Below are 17,212 nucleotides of genomic sequence, written 5' to 3' on the forward strand. Positions count from 1 at the left end.
AATGCTAAGAAAAATAAGTCAGAGAAAGACAAATATAATTTCAAGTATGATTTCATCATATGTGGAATTTAAGAAACAAAACAAATGAGCAAAGGGAAAAGAAGACACACAGAGAGAAATCTAGAAATAGACTCTTAATTATAGAGAACAAACTGATGGTTATCAGAGGGGAGGTGGGTGGGGGCTGGGTTAAATAGGTGATGGGGATTAAGGAGTGCATTTGTGATGAGCACCAGGTGATGTATGAAAGTGTTGAATCACTATATTGTATACCTGAAACTAATATAATACTGTATGTTAACTAATGGGAATTAAAATAAAAACTTAAAAACAGGAAAAAATACAGTATACAATCTATATACAAAATATATGTTAATCGACTACGTTTCAGTAAGTTTTCTGGTCAATAGTAGGCTATTAGTAGTTACATTTTTGGGGATTCAAAAGCTATATGCATTCATGCTCACCCAGGGACACAAAAAACCAAACAAAGACAAAAATTAAAAAAAACAAAACAAACAAAAGTTATATGTAGATGTTTTTCAAGTATGTAGGGGGTAGGTACCCCTAACTGTCACATTGTTTAAGGGTCAACTGTACACCAGATCCATTCCTGCCATAGGGCCTTTGGTCTTGCTCTTTTCTTCATCTAGAATGTTTTTCACCCCAATTTTTGCAAAGCTCCTTCCCTTACTACATTAAGCTCTATTCCCAAATGTCACTTCCTCAGCGAGGCCTTTACTGACCACCTATCTAAAATAGCACCCCATTGAAATTTATCAGTAACCAACATTAAATATTTATTCATTTGCTTATTGTCTATCTTCCCCACTAGAATGTAAGCTCCATGATGGGCAAGACCTTTACGTGTCCTATTATTTTTTTAAATTAAAAAAATTTTTTTAAACGTTTATTATTGAGAGACAGAGAGACACAGAGCACAAGCAGGGGAGGGGTAGAGAGAGGGGGAGACACAGAATCTGAAGCAGGCTCCAGGCTCTGAGCTGTCAGCATAGAGCCCGACGTGGGGCTCCAACTCACAAACTGCAAGATCATGACCTGAGCTGAAGTCGGTCACCCAACCAACTGAGCCACCCAGGCGCCCCTACCTGTCCTACTATTTACATCTCTATCACCGGTGCCCAGAATAGTGCCTGGCACATATTAACACCAAATACATATTTGTTACACGTATGAAACATTGAAATAAAAAATTAGCTTAACAGTTACCAGGCTCCTCTTCTATCCCAGAATAGTGTCAGAGAAGGTAGAGTGGAAAGCCAGAACTTTTATCTCAATGGCAAGGAGGCCCACTCTTTGCCATCATTAGAGACTACATGGGGAGCAGTAATGAAGTGCTATTCCCATTCCTAGCCAGGATGGTATCAGTGGAGTTCTAATGGGGAGCCTGAATTTCCACTCCTGTCTAGCAGATGAGATGCCCCACCTCTCCCTAGGCTGTTAATGGCAGCTGAGTGGGGAACCTAGATTTTTATCCCCACCTGGAAGTAATGGAGTGGTGCCCCCCCCCTTCTCTGCAAGCATGATGTTATTGGAAGCCTGCTAAAACAGAAGATTTAAATAAGATGCAGATTTCATAAAAAGATCTACAAATTTCAGGATACAATAGAAAATCACTCGTACCAAGAAACAGGAAACTATCAACTTGAATGGGAAAAAGACAATTAATGGATGCCAACATAGAGATGACATAGATGTTGGAAATACCTGACAATGAGTTTAAAGGGGTCATCATAAAAATACTTCACTGAGCAATTATGAACTTGCTTGAAAAAAAATGAAAGAATAAGTCTCAGCAAAGAAATAGAAGAAATAAAGAAAAACGAAATGGAAATTTTACAACTAAAAAATACAATAAGTGAAAGAAAAAAACCAACAGATGGGCTCCACAGCACAGTGGAGAGAAGTGGGAGAGGAAAATCAGTAAATTGGAATACAGAACAATAGAAATTAACCAATTTGAATAAAAGACAAAAAATAGTCTGAGAAAATGAGAACCTCAGGGATCATGTGGAACTATGATAAAAGATCTAATATTCATGTCACCAAAGTTCCAGAGGGCAAGGAGAAAGAGAATGGGACTGAAAAAGAATTTGGAGAAATAATAGCTAATGATTCCCCAAATTTGGCAAAAGATATAAACCTACAGATTCAAGAATCTGACTGAACCCCAAACTGGATAAATACAAAGAGATCCACACCAAGACCCATCATAATCAAATTCCTGAAAAGTTAAAAAAAAAAAAAGTATGTAAAGCAGCAAAACAGAAACAAAACCTTACTATAAGGGAAAGATATTCACATGACAGTGGTTTTCTCATCAAAATCCATGGAGGCCCAAAGGAGGTGGTAAAATATGTTTCAGGTGGTGCAAGAAAGTAACTGTCAATCCAGAATTTAGATCCATGAAAACATTTTTTTCAGGAATGAAGGGGAAATAAAAATATTCTCAGAGGAAGGAAAACTAAGAGCACTTGTTGCCACCACACCTACCCTAACAGAATAGCTAAAGGAAGGTTTTGAAATGAAAAGGTCATGATAACAGAAGGTATCTTGGAACATCAGGAAGGAAGAAAGAACAATGGAAAGAGTAAAAATATGAATAAACACAATAGATTTTTCTCATCTTCAGTTTTCTAAATTATGTTTGATGATTGAAACAAAAATTATAACACTGATGCAGTTCTAAATGTATGTAGAAGAAATATTTAAGACAATTATGTTATAAAGAGGAGAGGGGAAAGGACTTAAAGTAGGTAAGGTTTATACACTTCACTCAAACTGGTAAAATGTTGATACCAGTGGATTGTGGTAAATTATGTATATATAATATATATCCAGAGTGACTACTAAAAAGCCTACACAGAGAGATACAATCAAAACCACTAAAGGTGAATCAAAATGAAATTTGAACAAAGGTATAAAGTTACCAACAGTAAAGGAGGAAGAATAAAATAGAGAGTGAACAGAAGGAACAAAGAGAAACAAAAAATAAAATGGTAGATTTAATCCCTAACATATTAAAATTACATTGAATATAAATGATCTAAATACATTAGTTATGGGGCTCCTGGGTGGCTCAGTTGGTTGAGCATCTGACTCTTGATTTCAGCTCAGGTCATGATCCTAGGGTTGTGGTATTAAGCCCCATGTCGGGCTCCACATTGAGCATGGAGCTTGCTTAAGATTAATTCTCTATGGGGTGCCTGGGTGGCTCAGTCAGTTAAGCATCCAACTCTTGGTTTTGGCTCAGGTCATGATGTTGTAATTCATGAGTTCGAGCCCCACATTGGGTTCTGTGCTGACAACGCAGAGCCTGCTTGGGATTCTCTCTCTCCCCTTCTCTCTCTGCCCCTCCTCCACTCTCTCTTGTTCTCAAAATAAACTTAAAAAAAAGATTCTCTCTCTTTCTCTCTCTGTCCTCCTCTCCCCCACCTGTGCTCTCTCTAAGAAAATAAAATAAATACATTAGTTAAAAGACAAAGATTGGCAGAGTGGCTAAAAAAGTGATCCAACTACATGCTATCTATAAGAAACTCACTTTGAATATGATATTAGCAGGTTGAAAGTAAAAGGATAGAAAAAGATATGCCATGCAAACATTAATCAAAAGAAATCAGGAGTGGCTATATTTATATCAGATAAAGTAAAATTGAGAGCAAAGAAAATTACCATGGACAGAAAGGGATATTACATAATGGTGAAAAGGTCAATCTACCAAGAAGATATAGCAATCGAAATGTGTATGTATCAAACAACAGAGCTTCAGAATAAATGAAGCAAAAGCTGATAGAGCTTAAGGAGAATAGATTCACAATTAGAATTGGAGACTTAACATCCCTCTCTCAGCAATTGATAATAGAACAAGACAGATAATGACCAAGGATATAGAAAAACTCAATAATGCTATCAGCCAATAGGATCTAACCAACATTGATAGAACATTCCATCAAACAGCAACAGAATACATATTTTTTCTAGCACTTATAGAACATATACCAAAATGGATCATATACTGGGCCATAAAACAAACCTCAACAAGTTGAAAAAAAATTGAAATTATATAGCACATATTTTCTGACCACAATGGTATCAAGGTAGAAATGAAAAACTTCCTGAAAAGGAAATCTCCAGTCCCAGATGGTCTCACTGGAGAAGTCTACTAAAAAGGAGAATTGATACCAATTCTACCCTATCTCTTGCAGAAAATGGAAGAGGAAAGAATATTCCCAAATTCACCTCATAAGGCATTATTGGCCTGATACTGAAAGCAGATGATGACAGCACAAAAAAAAGAAACCAATAGGCTAATATCTCTCATGAATATAGAAACAAAATCTTCAAGAAAATATTAACAAATAGAATTCAGCAATGTATATAAAAATTGTACACCATGATCAAGTAGAGTTTATTTTGGATATACAATCTGGTTCAAAATTTGAAGATTAGGGGCGACTGGCTGGCTCAGTCAATAGAGCACATGACTCTCGATTTTGGGATTGCAATTTCAAGCCTCATGTTGGGCATGAAGACTACTTTATTTATTTATTTTTAAATTTTTAATGTTTATTTATTTTTGAGAGAGACAGAGACAAAGGGTGAGTGGGGGAGGGGCAGAGAGTGAGAGGGAGACAGAGAAACCGAAGCAGGCTCCAGGCTCTGAGCTGTCAGCACAGAGCCCAACATGGGGCTTGAACTCACAAACTGTGAGATCATGCCCTGAGCCAAAGTTGGATGCTTAACCGATTGAGCCACTCAGGTGCCCCATACTTTAAAAACAAAACAGAACAAAAAACCCCACAAAATTTGAAGATCAATCAGGGTAATCTACCATATTAAAAGGCTAAAGAAGAAAAATTACATATATATCAGTATTGTATCAACTGATGCAGAAGCTGCATTTAACACCCATTCATAGCAAAGACTCTCATGAAACCAGGAATACGAAGGGTTACTGCCTCAACTTAATAAGAAAGATCTATGAAAACCTACAGCTAACATACTCTTAGTGGTGAAAGAGTGAGTATTTTTCCTTTAAGTTCAGGAACAAGGCAAGGGTGTCTGCTCTCACCATTTTTATTTAACATAATATTGGAAGTCTAAGCCAGTGCAATAAGTCAAGAAAAGGCAACAAAAAGCATACAGATCAGAAATGAAGAAATAAAACTGTTTCTATTTGTAGATGAGTGGTGATCTATGTAGAAAATCCCAAGAATCCTTAAGAAACAGAACTAATAAATGAGTTCAGCAAGGTCACAGGATATAAATGCAATATACAAAAATTGTATTTCTATATAGTAACTATTAACAGATGGAAAACAAAATAAATACAATAATTCAAGGGGCACCTGGGTGGCTCAGTCAGTTGGGCATCCGACTTCAGCTCAGGTCATGATCTTGTGGTTCATGGGTTCGAGCCCCGCATCAGGCTCTGCTGACAGCTCAGAGCCTGAGCCTGCTTCAGATTCTGTGTCTCCCTCTCTCTCTGCCCCTCCCTGCTCATGCTCTCTCTCTCTCTCAAAAAATAAATAAATGTTAAGAAAATTTTTAAAAATACAGTAACTCAAAAAGAGAAAAACTAACGTATAAAATCTGTTTAGAATCTGTATGCTGAAAATTATAAAATGCTGAAGAAGGAATTAAAAAAAGACCTAAATAAATGGGGAGACAAACCATGTTTATGGATTGGAAAACTCAATACAATAATGATGTCAATTCTCCCCAAATTGATATACTTGTTCAACATGATTCCTAACAAAATCACATCAAGATATTTTGTAGACATAGACAAGATTATTCTAAAGCATATATAGAAAGCAAAGAAACTAGTATAAGCTAAAACAATTTTGAAAAGGAAGAAAGAGGAATCACTCTACCTGATTTAAGGTGTATTTATTTACTTTTTAAAAGTTTATTTATTTTGAGAAAGAAGCAAGAGAGAGGAGGAGAGAGGAGTAGAGAGAGAGAGAAAGAGAGGGAATCCCAAGCATGCTCCACACTGTCAGTGCAGAATCTGTCAGTGCAGAATCTGAACTCATGAACTGTGAAATCATGACCTGAGCTGAAATCAAAGTCAGATGCTTAACCGACTGAGCCGCACAGGCACCCCTGATTTAAGGTTTATTATATAGTATACTAATCAAGACTATGAGGAGGAATAAACACATAGATCAATGGAGCAGAAGAGAGAAGTCAGAAAGACTGAGACTGAGACAGCTGCTTTGGAATGAATGAGAATTTTGGAAAGGAACATAGTCCTAGGAAGCTATCTGGATTTTATACCCTTCTACTAGACAGGAGAGGCTTTACAGCATGAGTCAAGGGAAAATCTGCTTCCTTGAGCAGACAGATGGAAGCACCGTAGAATTACTAGAGGTACCAGGGCGCGTGGGTGGCGCAGTCGGTTAAGCGTCCGACTTCAGCCAGGTGACGATCTCGCGGTCCGTGAGTTCGAGCCCCGCGTCGGGCTCTGGGCTGATGGCTCAGAGCCTGGAGCCTGTTTCCGATTCTGTGTCTCCCTCTCTCTCTGCCCCTCCCCCGTTCATGCTCTGTCTCTCTCTGTCCCAAAAATAAATAAACGTTGGAAAAAAGAATTACTAGAGGTACCTAAGAAAGGAAATAGTACCTGAGCCATGCAAAATGCTCACTCTCTAGTCCCTATCTTTCCAGCAATGTGCAGGTGCAGTGACCAGATTTTGTAAACCAAAAATTGGGATAGAAGGTCTGATAAAACATTATTATTATTATTATTATTATTATTATTTAAAAATTCAAACATGTATTAATTCTTTTCTGAATAAAAAAGCAACACATGCTCATGGTAGAAATTTTGAAAAATACAGAAAAAGAATTAAGAACAAGTAAAAAATACCCACAATTCCAATCCTACCAACCAAAGTAACTACTGTTAGCATTTTTGTTATATTTCCTTCTGACGTTTCTCTGTGCATATCCACATACTCACTCACATATACATTATGTATATTTACAAAACTGAGACTATTTGGTATTAACTCATTTTGTATCCTGTTTTTTTTTTACACTTAATATTGTTTTGAGAATAATCTTGTGCCATCAAATTATCTTTAAAAATTTCTTTTTAGTTGGCTGCAACAAATCTTCCATGTAGATATATTTGGGACATTGTATTATACCTCAACTTCAAAATATCAAAACAGAACACATCAAGTATATGTTTCTGTAAAACTATCCCCCCTCCTCCAACAGCTCCCCATCCAAGCTGATATCCAAATGGAAACCTCAGAATCATTTTTACTTCCTCCTCTCTTTTTGATCCCCTATACATGACCTATTTCTAAGTGTTGTTGGTACTCTCTTCCAAACAACCCTTGGGTATTCTGGGAGGAATAGGATAGGGAATATCCTATTACCACTGTTCTGGTCCACTCTCTTGCAGGCTCACTCTTAGAATGATTCATCCAGGGGCGCCTGGGTGGCGCAGTCGGTTGAGCGTCCGACTTCAGCCAGGTCACGATCTCGCGGTCCGTGAGTTCGAGCCCTGCGTCGGGCTCTGGGCTGATGGCTCAGAGCCTGGAGCCTGTTTCCGATTCTGTGTCTCCCTCTCTCTCTGCCCCTCCCCCGTTCATGCTCTGTCTCTCTCTGTCCCAAAAATAAACGTTGAAAAAAAAATTAAAAAAAAAAAAAAAAAGAATGATTCATCCAAATATCACAATTCATCCAAATATCACTGCATCATGTTATGTCCTAATCCTGGAACCTAGAATGGCTCCCACTTTATTGTATCCAGTATGGACTCCTCAGCCAGAAATTCAAGGGAAGTTGCAATCTGCTCCTGGATCCCACCTATTCAAGTTTTCCTCACTTATGAACACTTCCCCATTATCAATTAAAATCCTCCAAGCCTTTTTTTTTTTTTTTTCAACGTTTATTTATTTTTGGGACAGAGAGAGACAGAGCATGAACGGGGGAGGGGCAGAGAGAGAGGGAGACACAGAATCGGAAACAGGCTCCAGGCTCTGAGCCATCAGCCCAGAGCCCGACGCGGGGCTCGAACTCACAGACCGTGAGATCGTGACCTCCTCCAAGCCTTTTGAAAGCAGTCTCCCTTAGGTCTTACTCCCCCACTTCTACATAGTATCAGCCTTATTATATCCTGATCTGTCTAAAGGTGTTAGTTTTGTCTCCTTCTCTAGAGTTCTTAGCTGTTTAATAGAGGCAGAGACCATGTTTTAAACTTCTCTTATACCTCTCATGGCACTAAGAACATGGGAGGTTACAAAAAATATCCATTGATTGATTTAGTTTGGCTCTGAAGTGGAGACACAATAATACTTCTTAAAATTTAACTGGTTCAGAACCTGACTTTGGGAGACATTGCAGGGTGGAAAGGGTTCACTAGGGTCAACTGAAAAAAGCAGACAGGGTATGATGAGTAGACTTGAACAATACTGCTAAGAGGCAGATGGCACTAGGTCTGGATTCAACTCCAGAGGTCACTACTTACTTGTTATGTGACTATGGGCATGTTACATGGTGTCTTTGGACACAAGTTTCCTACCTCATGAGGTAATTGTGAAGATTAAATGAGATCATATATGTAAAGAATCCAGCACATGGTGTCACACAGTTGAATTTCAATAATGGTAGTTCTTGCTTCTGTATATATAGGTATTTTGAGTCTTAATAAGTAATCTGCCAAGGGTTTTCATGGTTTGTTAAAAGCTGTTTAAGTTACTGTAACCAAAGTTACAAAGATACAAAGTTAACTTTGGTTACAATAACTTAAACAGGAGGCTTACAGCCTCCATTTTTATTTTAGAATTTATAACATTTTAAGCATGATATATTTTAAAAAACTTTTATAATTATCTATTTTTAAAGTAATCTCTAAACCCAATATGGGGCTTGAACTCACAAACCTGAGATTAAGAGTTGCATGCTCTATTGACTGAGCCAGCTTGGTACCCTGATATTTTTATAACTTATCTTTCTGTTTAACAACAACAGTAACAACAAACCTTTCCAATTCTATCACTCTTTAGTACCTATCACTCTTTAGTACAACAAGACAAGAACCTGGGCAATGGGGAAGAACCACAGTGAGCTAGAGAGGAATAAAGAGGGGATAGGGGATGACAAGAAGAGATAAGGGATGGACATCACAGAAACCCTCACCTGAAGTCATGCAAATTGGCTCAAGGTATCCTCCACAATCCTGCTCCAAATCCTTCTAAGAAGCCTGAAAACAAATGGTCAGTCTGTCTTGGGACCAACCCTGACTTTCAGCTTATTCTTATGGCTTCTCAGGAAGCAAGAGAAGGTGTGGAAATAAGCTGAGTTTCCATGGTGTAGAGTCCCACCAGGCAGGAGAACCGTTTCAGCAATTCCTTGGAGCTTCAGCAGGCCTTGGACATATCCAGATCTGATACCCCAATTGCTAGTCCCTAGAAGAATGTCAATCCCAGACTTCAAACTGCCAGAGGAGGTGCTGCTTACACTCAGTACAATGGTGTTCCTGAGAACATTACCAGTAGATGTGCAAAGGGCCTCATCTTGGGCCCATGGAACTGTAAATAGCAGAGTGAGGCTAGTGAACACAACACACTTCAGGTAGTAGGAGCTAGATGGGTTGGCTTCTTCCACCTTTTGTCCTTCACTTTTACTTCTCTATTCAGTTCAGAATGGAGTAAAAAGATTCAATAATAGTATGGTAGGGTGATGGGAGCATGGCAGGGACAGGGGGTTAGAGAAGGCTGAAAGGCCTGTGTCAGAGGCCAGAATTTCAAGTGTTGCCCTTGGCTGATGTCAAGGAGACATCAGATTTCAGGTGTTTTGGATCAGCCACATGGAAGGTGCCAGATATGCAGTGAAGGGTAGGAAGGGTTTACTAGGGGTAATTGGAAAAAGCAGGGGTAGGTGTGGTTAAAAAAATAGGAATGGAAAAATGAGGTATGACAAATAGACTTAGCAGGGCAACACTGCAAAGAGATGAGGGGCAGTGGAAAGGACAAAAAGCCTGACTCTAAAGCCCCAATTCAAAGAGACTGGTCTACCACCTATTAGCACACTGTGTGTGGCACATAGAACTTGCTTAGTAATTGTTTGCTGAATGAACGAACAAATGTGACCTTGGCCAAGTTACATATCCTCTCTGAGACTTAGTTTCCTCATCTGTAAAATAAGTAGTAGTTATCGTTCTTTTATTTCACCTATGTTGTCTCTCCCCTACATCCACATCAGTTGGTTGATCCATCTTCCCAACCCTGCACTGTAGAGGATGCTTACTAAGCCTCCTTCATTAAGGGTCAGAAAAGGCAGATGTGCACAAGGCCTTCTCTTTCTTCTTGTGTCTTCCCCCTCCTTCTCCTCCTCCTTACCTCCTGGCCCTATTTGTCTTCTTTTCTATTCCAGGAAAACTTGGGGCACAGTCTGGGAACTCAGAGCAAGTGAGTTATAACCTCCAGTTACAATGCCAGCACATACTCACACATGTGCAACTCACTCTCCCTCTGTACTCCTCCACAGAAGGTTGGGTCTGGGCTGCAATAAGAAGCTTGTGGCTCCCTAGGGACCTTTACTTGATTCAAATGTTATCCATACCAGGGACTAGAAAACTCTACCCTTGTTTCCTCATGTAGAGCCAGGTGGGCTTGGGGAGCTAGCTACCCATGGGGATTGATCACATCAGCACTAGTCCAACTTTATAAGGTTCATTGTGAGCCAATTCCTCTGGAGTACATCAACCAGAGGAAAGTCAAACAAGTTTGAGAACATGAAGATGGTGCGAGGATAATTTTACAGTAGTGGGCATGAGCTAGGCTGAGCGATCCACACTTCCTTGTGAACACTGACACATATCTTTGAGATTCACTGGCATGAGAAGAGCAATTTGTTAGAGCAAAACATAGCTTTTTCCTGTATGAAGCTAACAGCTTGAATTGACTCTCCAAGGTTTTATTTTTGTCTGTTTTTTCCCTCTTGGAAAGACTAATGGACAGTAAAGATGGGATAAGGTGAATTCTAAATTTGCTTGTCCCTCCAGTCAACTTGTGGCATATAGAATACATCTCTATAAGATGAGCCTTCCCAAGTTTGATCTTCAGTAGGCTAAATATCCCATCTTTTGTGCTTCCAAGGGATGTGGTGAGAAAGAGAAAAAACCCCAAGCTCAAAGGCTGAACAAATTCAATGAGACATGCTGGCTAAACTCCCTCCCATAGAGTGGAGCTTAATCCATCCACTCCATCATTGCCATCCCATCTTCCCAAATCAATCCATGCTTCCCCGCTCCTTTGTTTTTAATATGGGGGAAGGAGGGCAAGAGACACAGTGAGAAATGGCCAGCCTTGATGAGGTTTTTATATGCAAGAACAAATGACAGTCATGTAGGCAGGTTCAGGAAAATCTTTCAGAATGTAGAAAATTCAGCAGCTTTTCCACACTGACCATTGTCATGGCAACACACTCACTATCTGATGGCAGCATGCGTCTGGAGGGGCACGGTCTCAGTATAGCAGGTTAGCCTGGCCATTTTTAGCAACATTTAGACTTCTTTCTAGCCTCATTTCTTCTAGGTTTAGCTGAATTTCTTTTTGGTCCTGGACTTGTGTGCTCTGCTCATTTGCATGGCTAGAACACAAGATTTTGTCAATATGAAAGAGATAGCTAAATGGAAAATCTGAGCATTCCTAGTATTCTATAGCCACTCTACTTGCTGTCCTCCCTCCCTGGCTCTTCCCCACCCACTCTCAGCCATTTAATTTATTTTCTTCTCATTAATCTTTCCTGTACACAGTATTACTTCCCCCCTCAACAACTATGACTCATCTACCAACCCCTGCACTCTCATCATATTCTTTTTGTTGTGTTTCTATTTTCTCATTTTTAACATACAGCATCCTAGGATCTTAAGAATGGAAGAAACCTTAACAATAATCCAGTATAATCAATGCAGGAGCCCTTGTATTATATGACAACCAAGTGACTGTCTAGTCTCTACTTGTATGTCTCTGCCAACAGAGACCTCATTCCTTTTTGGATGGCCTGCTCCACTTTGGACACCGCTAAATGTTAGAAAATTCTTCCTTCTATTGAATAAGAATTTGCCTTTTTATAATATCTACCCATGGGCCCTAGCTCTGTGCTCTGTGACTACATAACCTCTGCCTATGCCCTCTGCACTGTGACAGCCTTTCAGAGATATGAGGTAAAGACCACATCCCCCTGGGTCTTCTTTTTTCCAAAAGCCTCAGCTCCTCTAACCAGACCTCTTGGACCCTGGTCTATAGTCCTTTCCCCATACCAACTGACCAGCAGCATGCTCCTATTTGTCTGGAGCTCTTTTAAAGTGAGGTTGATATTGCATCAACATCTCTGGAAGCCACCTTGTCCTGATGACTCACACTAACTGCGTTGACTAAAATCCCTAGCTCTTTCAGACAAAATGCTGCTGAGCAACATCTTCCCATCTTGTATGTGTCCAATGCTTCTGAGGGCCTAATTCCTGGTCCATACATTTTTGCCCAGTTTAATTTTATTGTGCTATAATCAGAATATTGCTTTAACCTGTTAGGATCTTTTAAAAATCTTGACTTACATGTAATTTATATGTCCTCTAAGATTTTCTATTATTTTTCCCCAACCCTCAAACTAATCTTTTATCTCAAGTCTTTTAAAAATTTATTGCTCTTTTGGGTTTCTTACCTTTCCTAGTTCTCTTCCCTTTGAATTACCTTCCTTATGTCTTCTCTCGCTTGTCATTTCCATTTCCTCAATAGCAAGATGTCACCACTCTGGAGATATGTGTCTGGGTACGTGTGTAGGAAAGCATGAGGGCATACAGATATCTGCACATACGTAGGTGTGAACAAGAAGCTGCAGAGGCTTTAGTTTCTCTGTTTCTATTGCTTTGTCTGTGCTCTACCAGGATTTAAAGCCTGGATGGGGGGAAAATGGCAAGGTTGAAGGAAGAGGGGTAAGAGAAGTTGGTCCAGGATCAGTCTCAAAGGAAACAGAAAAGTTGTCCTGGGTCTGTGAGGGGCAGCAGGAAACTAGGGTGGCAGCACTAGTGTTAATGAAGACTGCAGCATAGTGAGAAGGACTGGACAAGGGCCAGGAATAGAAAGAGTTTAAAAGCCTTAAAGATTGTACAAAGGGAGGAGGATTTGGTTAGGAAGTGAGGGCTTGTGGGGTCGGAACCTACTGAGAAGTTGGAGGGAGGTGGCTTAAAACTATAGGATCAAGAGAAGGCTGAGGGCTATTCAACACCCCAGAGAGGCAATAAGCATTGCTGTGAGCGTTATCTTAGAAGTTTATGACTTGTGAGCTTAGAAAATTTTATCTGGCCAAAGGAGCCTGGGACGTGGAGTCCCTGCCTAAGGACTTGGCTGTTGTCACAGCCTGGGCTCTACTAGAGGATGGGGCCTTAATATAACCCTCAGCAAAGACTCCTAGGACATAATGTGTTCCCTCAGACTAACTCTGGCACAGAACAGCCTCCCTTTCATGCTGGATTCTATTCCAACGAGGGAGTCAAAGGTAGGAGGACTGCTGCTGTCTTGGTCGTTATATGAATAAACATGAGGACTTCACTCTTTGAGATGGTCAATATGATACTTTTAGCCTCTTAACTCTGCAAGTAATTAGGATCCAAAAGATATGCACACATATATACAAATTCAATTAAACAGGAAAATGGGTGCCAAAACAACTTTACAATATTGTAGATAAAGTGAATTGAGTTGTGGAGTAGCACCTGGGGTTTGGGGGGGGGGGCTCTACTGGAAAGCTAAGGGCAGCATCCCCAAACAGCTAGTGGATAGTGTGATCAAGAGTATAACAACCTGATGACTGCCATTTCCCTCTGTCCAGAAGTCAGAATAATTGTAGGCCAGCCTAAGGGAAGGGCAAGATAGGGAAGCAGCCCCATCTTCAGTGCTTTGGGTAAGACTGGGGAGCCCACCCTCAGGGCACCAGAATCCTGACTATCCACTGTGGCCCCATAGTCTCTCAAGGCCATCTTGGATCAAGGAACTACACTGGAATATGATGTCTTTGAGCCCCTCCTCCCCCTACCCCAAGTCTGAGTTGACTTGAACTTCCCTCATCTTAAGAGAATTTTACTGTTGCTCTTTTAAAAGGAAAAGGGTTCCAGGGCATACTTTAGAACTAGTTTTCCACTGGAGGTACCTAAAGGTAAACCTTTTGTCCCCCTGAAGGTGACATTAGCTGGCCAAATGACAATCCCAATCAGAGTGGCCAGTGTGGAATTCCAGCTACAAGCTATCAGGCCAAGAAGTTGTTTCCCTTCTAAGTCAGTGAAATGATTAGCCACCAAAAGACAAATGGTATTTGGGGAAGCTCCCACTGATGGGCCACCACAGGCTGGGTGGAATGAGGAGGGCAGGACTCGAGGGGTGGTGCTCACCTTTGATGTAGTTGAGGATTTGCTGGACTCGGTGGGGCTCATTGCGGTCTGGCCGGCAGCTTGGCGTGATTTCCAACACATAATCAGGACCATATGCTGTGAAAAACTGTAAGGAAAAGGGAAAGGCCAAAAAACAAACTAAACCACAGAAAACCTCAAAACCAAACCACATACACACAGAACAATCAAAAGAAAGCCACCACTGTCCATTAGGCAAAGGAGGCCCAGGTGGGCCAGGCAAGATGATACAGCAGGAAGCCTTGTCCTGGTGGTACCATTCCTCTTGTTCAAAACCTCCAGTGACAGTTCACTGCTAAATTATTTAGCTTGCTGTTGAAGGTTCTCTCTGCTCAGGTCCCAGCTTCTCTCTCTAGCTTTAGCTCTCACTGCCCCCTGTTCTCTAGCCACACTGGCCTGCTCTGGGCTCTCCCAAATCACATCATGCTTTGTTCTGCACTCCCCCCCCCCCCCCCCCCCCCCCCCCCCCCGCTTAGGATCTTTGCCATTGATCTTTGTTAGGGCTGCAAAGGCCCTCCCTCAATTCCTGCTGCCTGTGAAAAACCTCCCTATGCTTTCAGGCACAGCTCAAATGTCACCTCCTTCACAAAGCTGTCCCTTAATTTCCACCAACCTGCAGCGTGTTCTTTTGGTACCTTTCTTATGGCCCGTGTTCAACAAATACTACATGCCTACATATTATATGTGGGTCACTACGCTGGCTGCTGTTGAGACTATGAAGATGGGCAAGACCTCCTCTGGGATCCTCTAGGCGTTCATAAACCCATTCTGCATTAGATAGAGATTTTTCAGCAGTGACCTGACCTCCCTGCACTGGATTGTCAGTTCCTTGAAGGCAGGCAGCACCTATGTCTTATTCACCTCTTTGATCCTCAGACTATGGCAGCTGTCTGTTAACTTTGGTTGACTTGAATTCCCTGACCCAGGAATGTCAAGTAAGCCTAGTTTCTCCAGTTTTTCTTTCTCTATAGTAGAGTTTATTTGTTTTTAAATTCAGGGAATCAAAAGAAAGGTTTTTGGATTCTATTTCTAGCTCACTAGATGATTCCTTGTGACCTTTGGTAAGTCACAATATCTGATTCAACTTCTCTATTAGGGCCCACTTGGGGAAAAACACTCCACGACAAAGGGAATCATTCAATTGGGATAAGTTTTTGAATGGGAAGTATGCAAAACTACTATTTTTGTTTAGTTTTTAACAGAAATAGTATTTGTGCATACTTTCTGGAGAGAGAGCATATGGTTCTTAACATTACGTGCTTTCAATAGTGATATTGTTAGTTGGTAAGTAAAACAGGGACATTCAAATTCCATGGAAAAAATGGTAGAGAGGGCATGAAAAAAAGGATCTGGATATATGTTATGAATTTGATGTCATTCAGAGAACCCAAGGTTATTGTCATTGCCATCAAATTATCCTTATTAAGAGTCTGGATGTATATCTGGCACCATGGGAGAAGTTGTGGAATGATCTCTAAGGGTTCTAACAGCATCTTTGTGGAATCCATGGGAGTAATTTAATTGGCAGATGGCTTTTGCACATCCATGATGGAAAACTCTATACATTGAATTAAAAGAAAAATGCCCAAGACTGCCCCAATGCTTATTATAATGCTTTTTTTTTAATGGACTGACATAGAAAGGAAAGAGGGGCCTTGTTCTTTCCTGATGGAGTCATTGCTGTCTGATGTCTGAAGCCCTGTGTTCTGGAGATAGGAGAAGCCTTGAGTGGAGATCATCTTTATCAAACCCATATATGGAAGAGACAAGAGGGGTTACCTGGGAAATATATCTAGAAACTAACCACCATTATGATAAAAAAAAACTTGAGAGGTTTGTATTTTTAGCTGATGATAGCCCCTCAGTCCAAGCTCAAGGATCTTGTGGGCTTGGCTCTGGAAGAGAAGGCTTCAAACAGGTGTTGCCCTCTCCTTAGGTGACCTCTTTTCCTCCAGAGGGTGTCAAGTAGTACACTCATTTCACAGGTATGGGAAGATGGGTTTAGAGAGAGCAATAGAAGAAAGGCAGCTGCAATGAAGTAGATACTCTGGGAGAAGACCGAAACCCCTAGCATCAAAGTGCTAAACAAATCAGAGGCAGGGTGCCTCACGGAGGTATAGGAGGAGAGAATGTTCTGCCTCCATCTAAGAAGATAACACTGCTGATCCTCTGCCAGCAAGATAGAGCTGCCGGTTTAGGGTTATTTGGAACATGTTCTCATTGTGAATATCTACTATATTGTTACCCATATTCTCCTGCTTCAGTTCCCTCTTTGCCCAAGAGCACACAGTTGTAACATGGTCAGCTGGTGCCAGAACTTACTTGTAATGTAACAGAACTCAGTTTGACGGGATTGTGTCTCTTGATCTGGCTGCATTAGCACCTGGCTTTAACTAACCCATGAATAACCTATTCTTTGCTGAAGCAAGCTGGCTATAGGTAATGACCAAGTCTGGGTTCCCAGACATCTCTCCACCTTTGCCAATGAAATATTATTCCCAGGTTCTGCTTATCTGTTAGGCTAGGGGACAGAGATGATTTAGGAATGTTCCTGTTTTATGATCCAGTTTGACATGGCAGCTGGCTGGTCCCAGCCTTGGGGAGGCACTGTTTGGGGCCAAAGGAAGTAACAGGCATTGGGAAGGCAGCAGCTGTATCTAAGGCAAAGGTGTTGCTCTATTCCCCTCTCTGGCTCTCTCATGGCATTTCTCTGTTTCTGTGTTATGTTATGCATTTATTTTGGCACTTGTTAACTTTTTCTACTAG

The 17,212-nt window shown here is 40.7% G+C and overlaps 1 protein-coding gene and 1 long non-coding RNA gene across 9 annotated transcripts in view; one reads left to right on the plus strand and one right to left on the minus strand.

Moving 5' to 3' along the window:
• HDAC8 (histone deacetylase 8) overlaps positions 1 to 17,212 on the minus strand; it is a 243,617-nt gene that overhangs the window by 15,658 nt on the left and 210,747 nt on the right. For all 8 annotated transcript variants that reach the window (XM_045472535.1, XM_045472534.1, XM_045472538.1 and 5 more), the window contains one exon: positions 14,429 to 14,534. In XM_045472535.1, coding sequence (XP_045328491.1) covers positions 14,429 to 14,534 — 106 coding nt within the window. The remainder of the gene's footprint in view (positions 1 to 14,428; positions 14,535 to 17,212) is intronic.
• On the plus strand, positions 6,168 to 6,860 carry LOC123595169. Its single transcript, XR_006711067.1, has 2 exons — positions 6,168 to 6,396; positions 6,624 to 6,860. It is a non-coding gene; the product is annotated as an uncharacterized LOC123595169 (long non-coding RNA).

Source organism: Leopardus geoffroyi, chromosome X, assembly GCF_018350155.1.
Source record: "Leopardus geoffroyi isolate Oge1 chromosome X, O.geoffroyi_Oge1_pat1.0, whole genome shotgun sequence".
Classification (NCBI taxonomy): Eukaryota; Metazoa; Chordata; class Mammalia; order Carnivora; family Felidae; genus Leopardus; species Leopardus geoffroyi.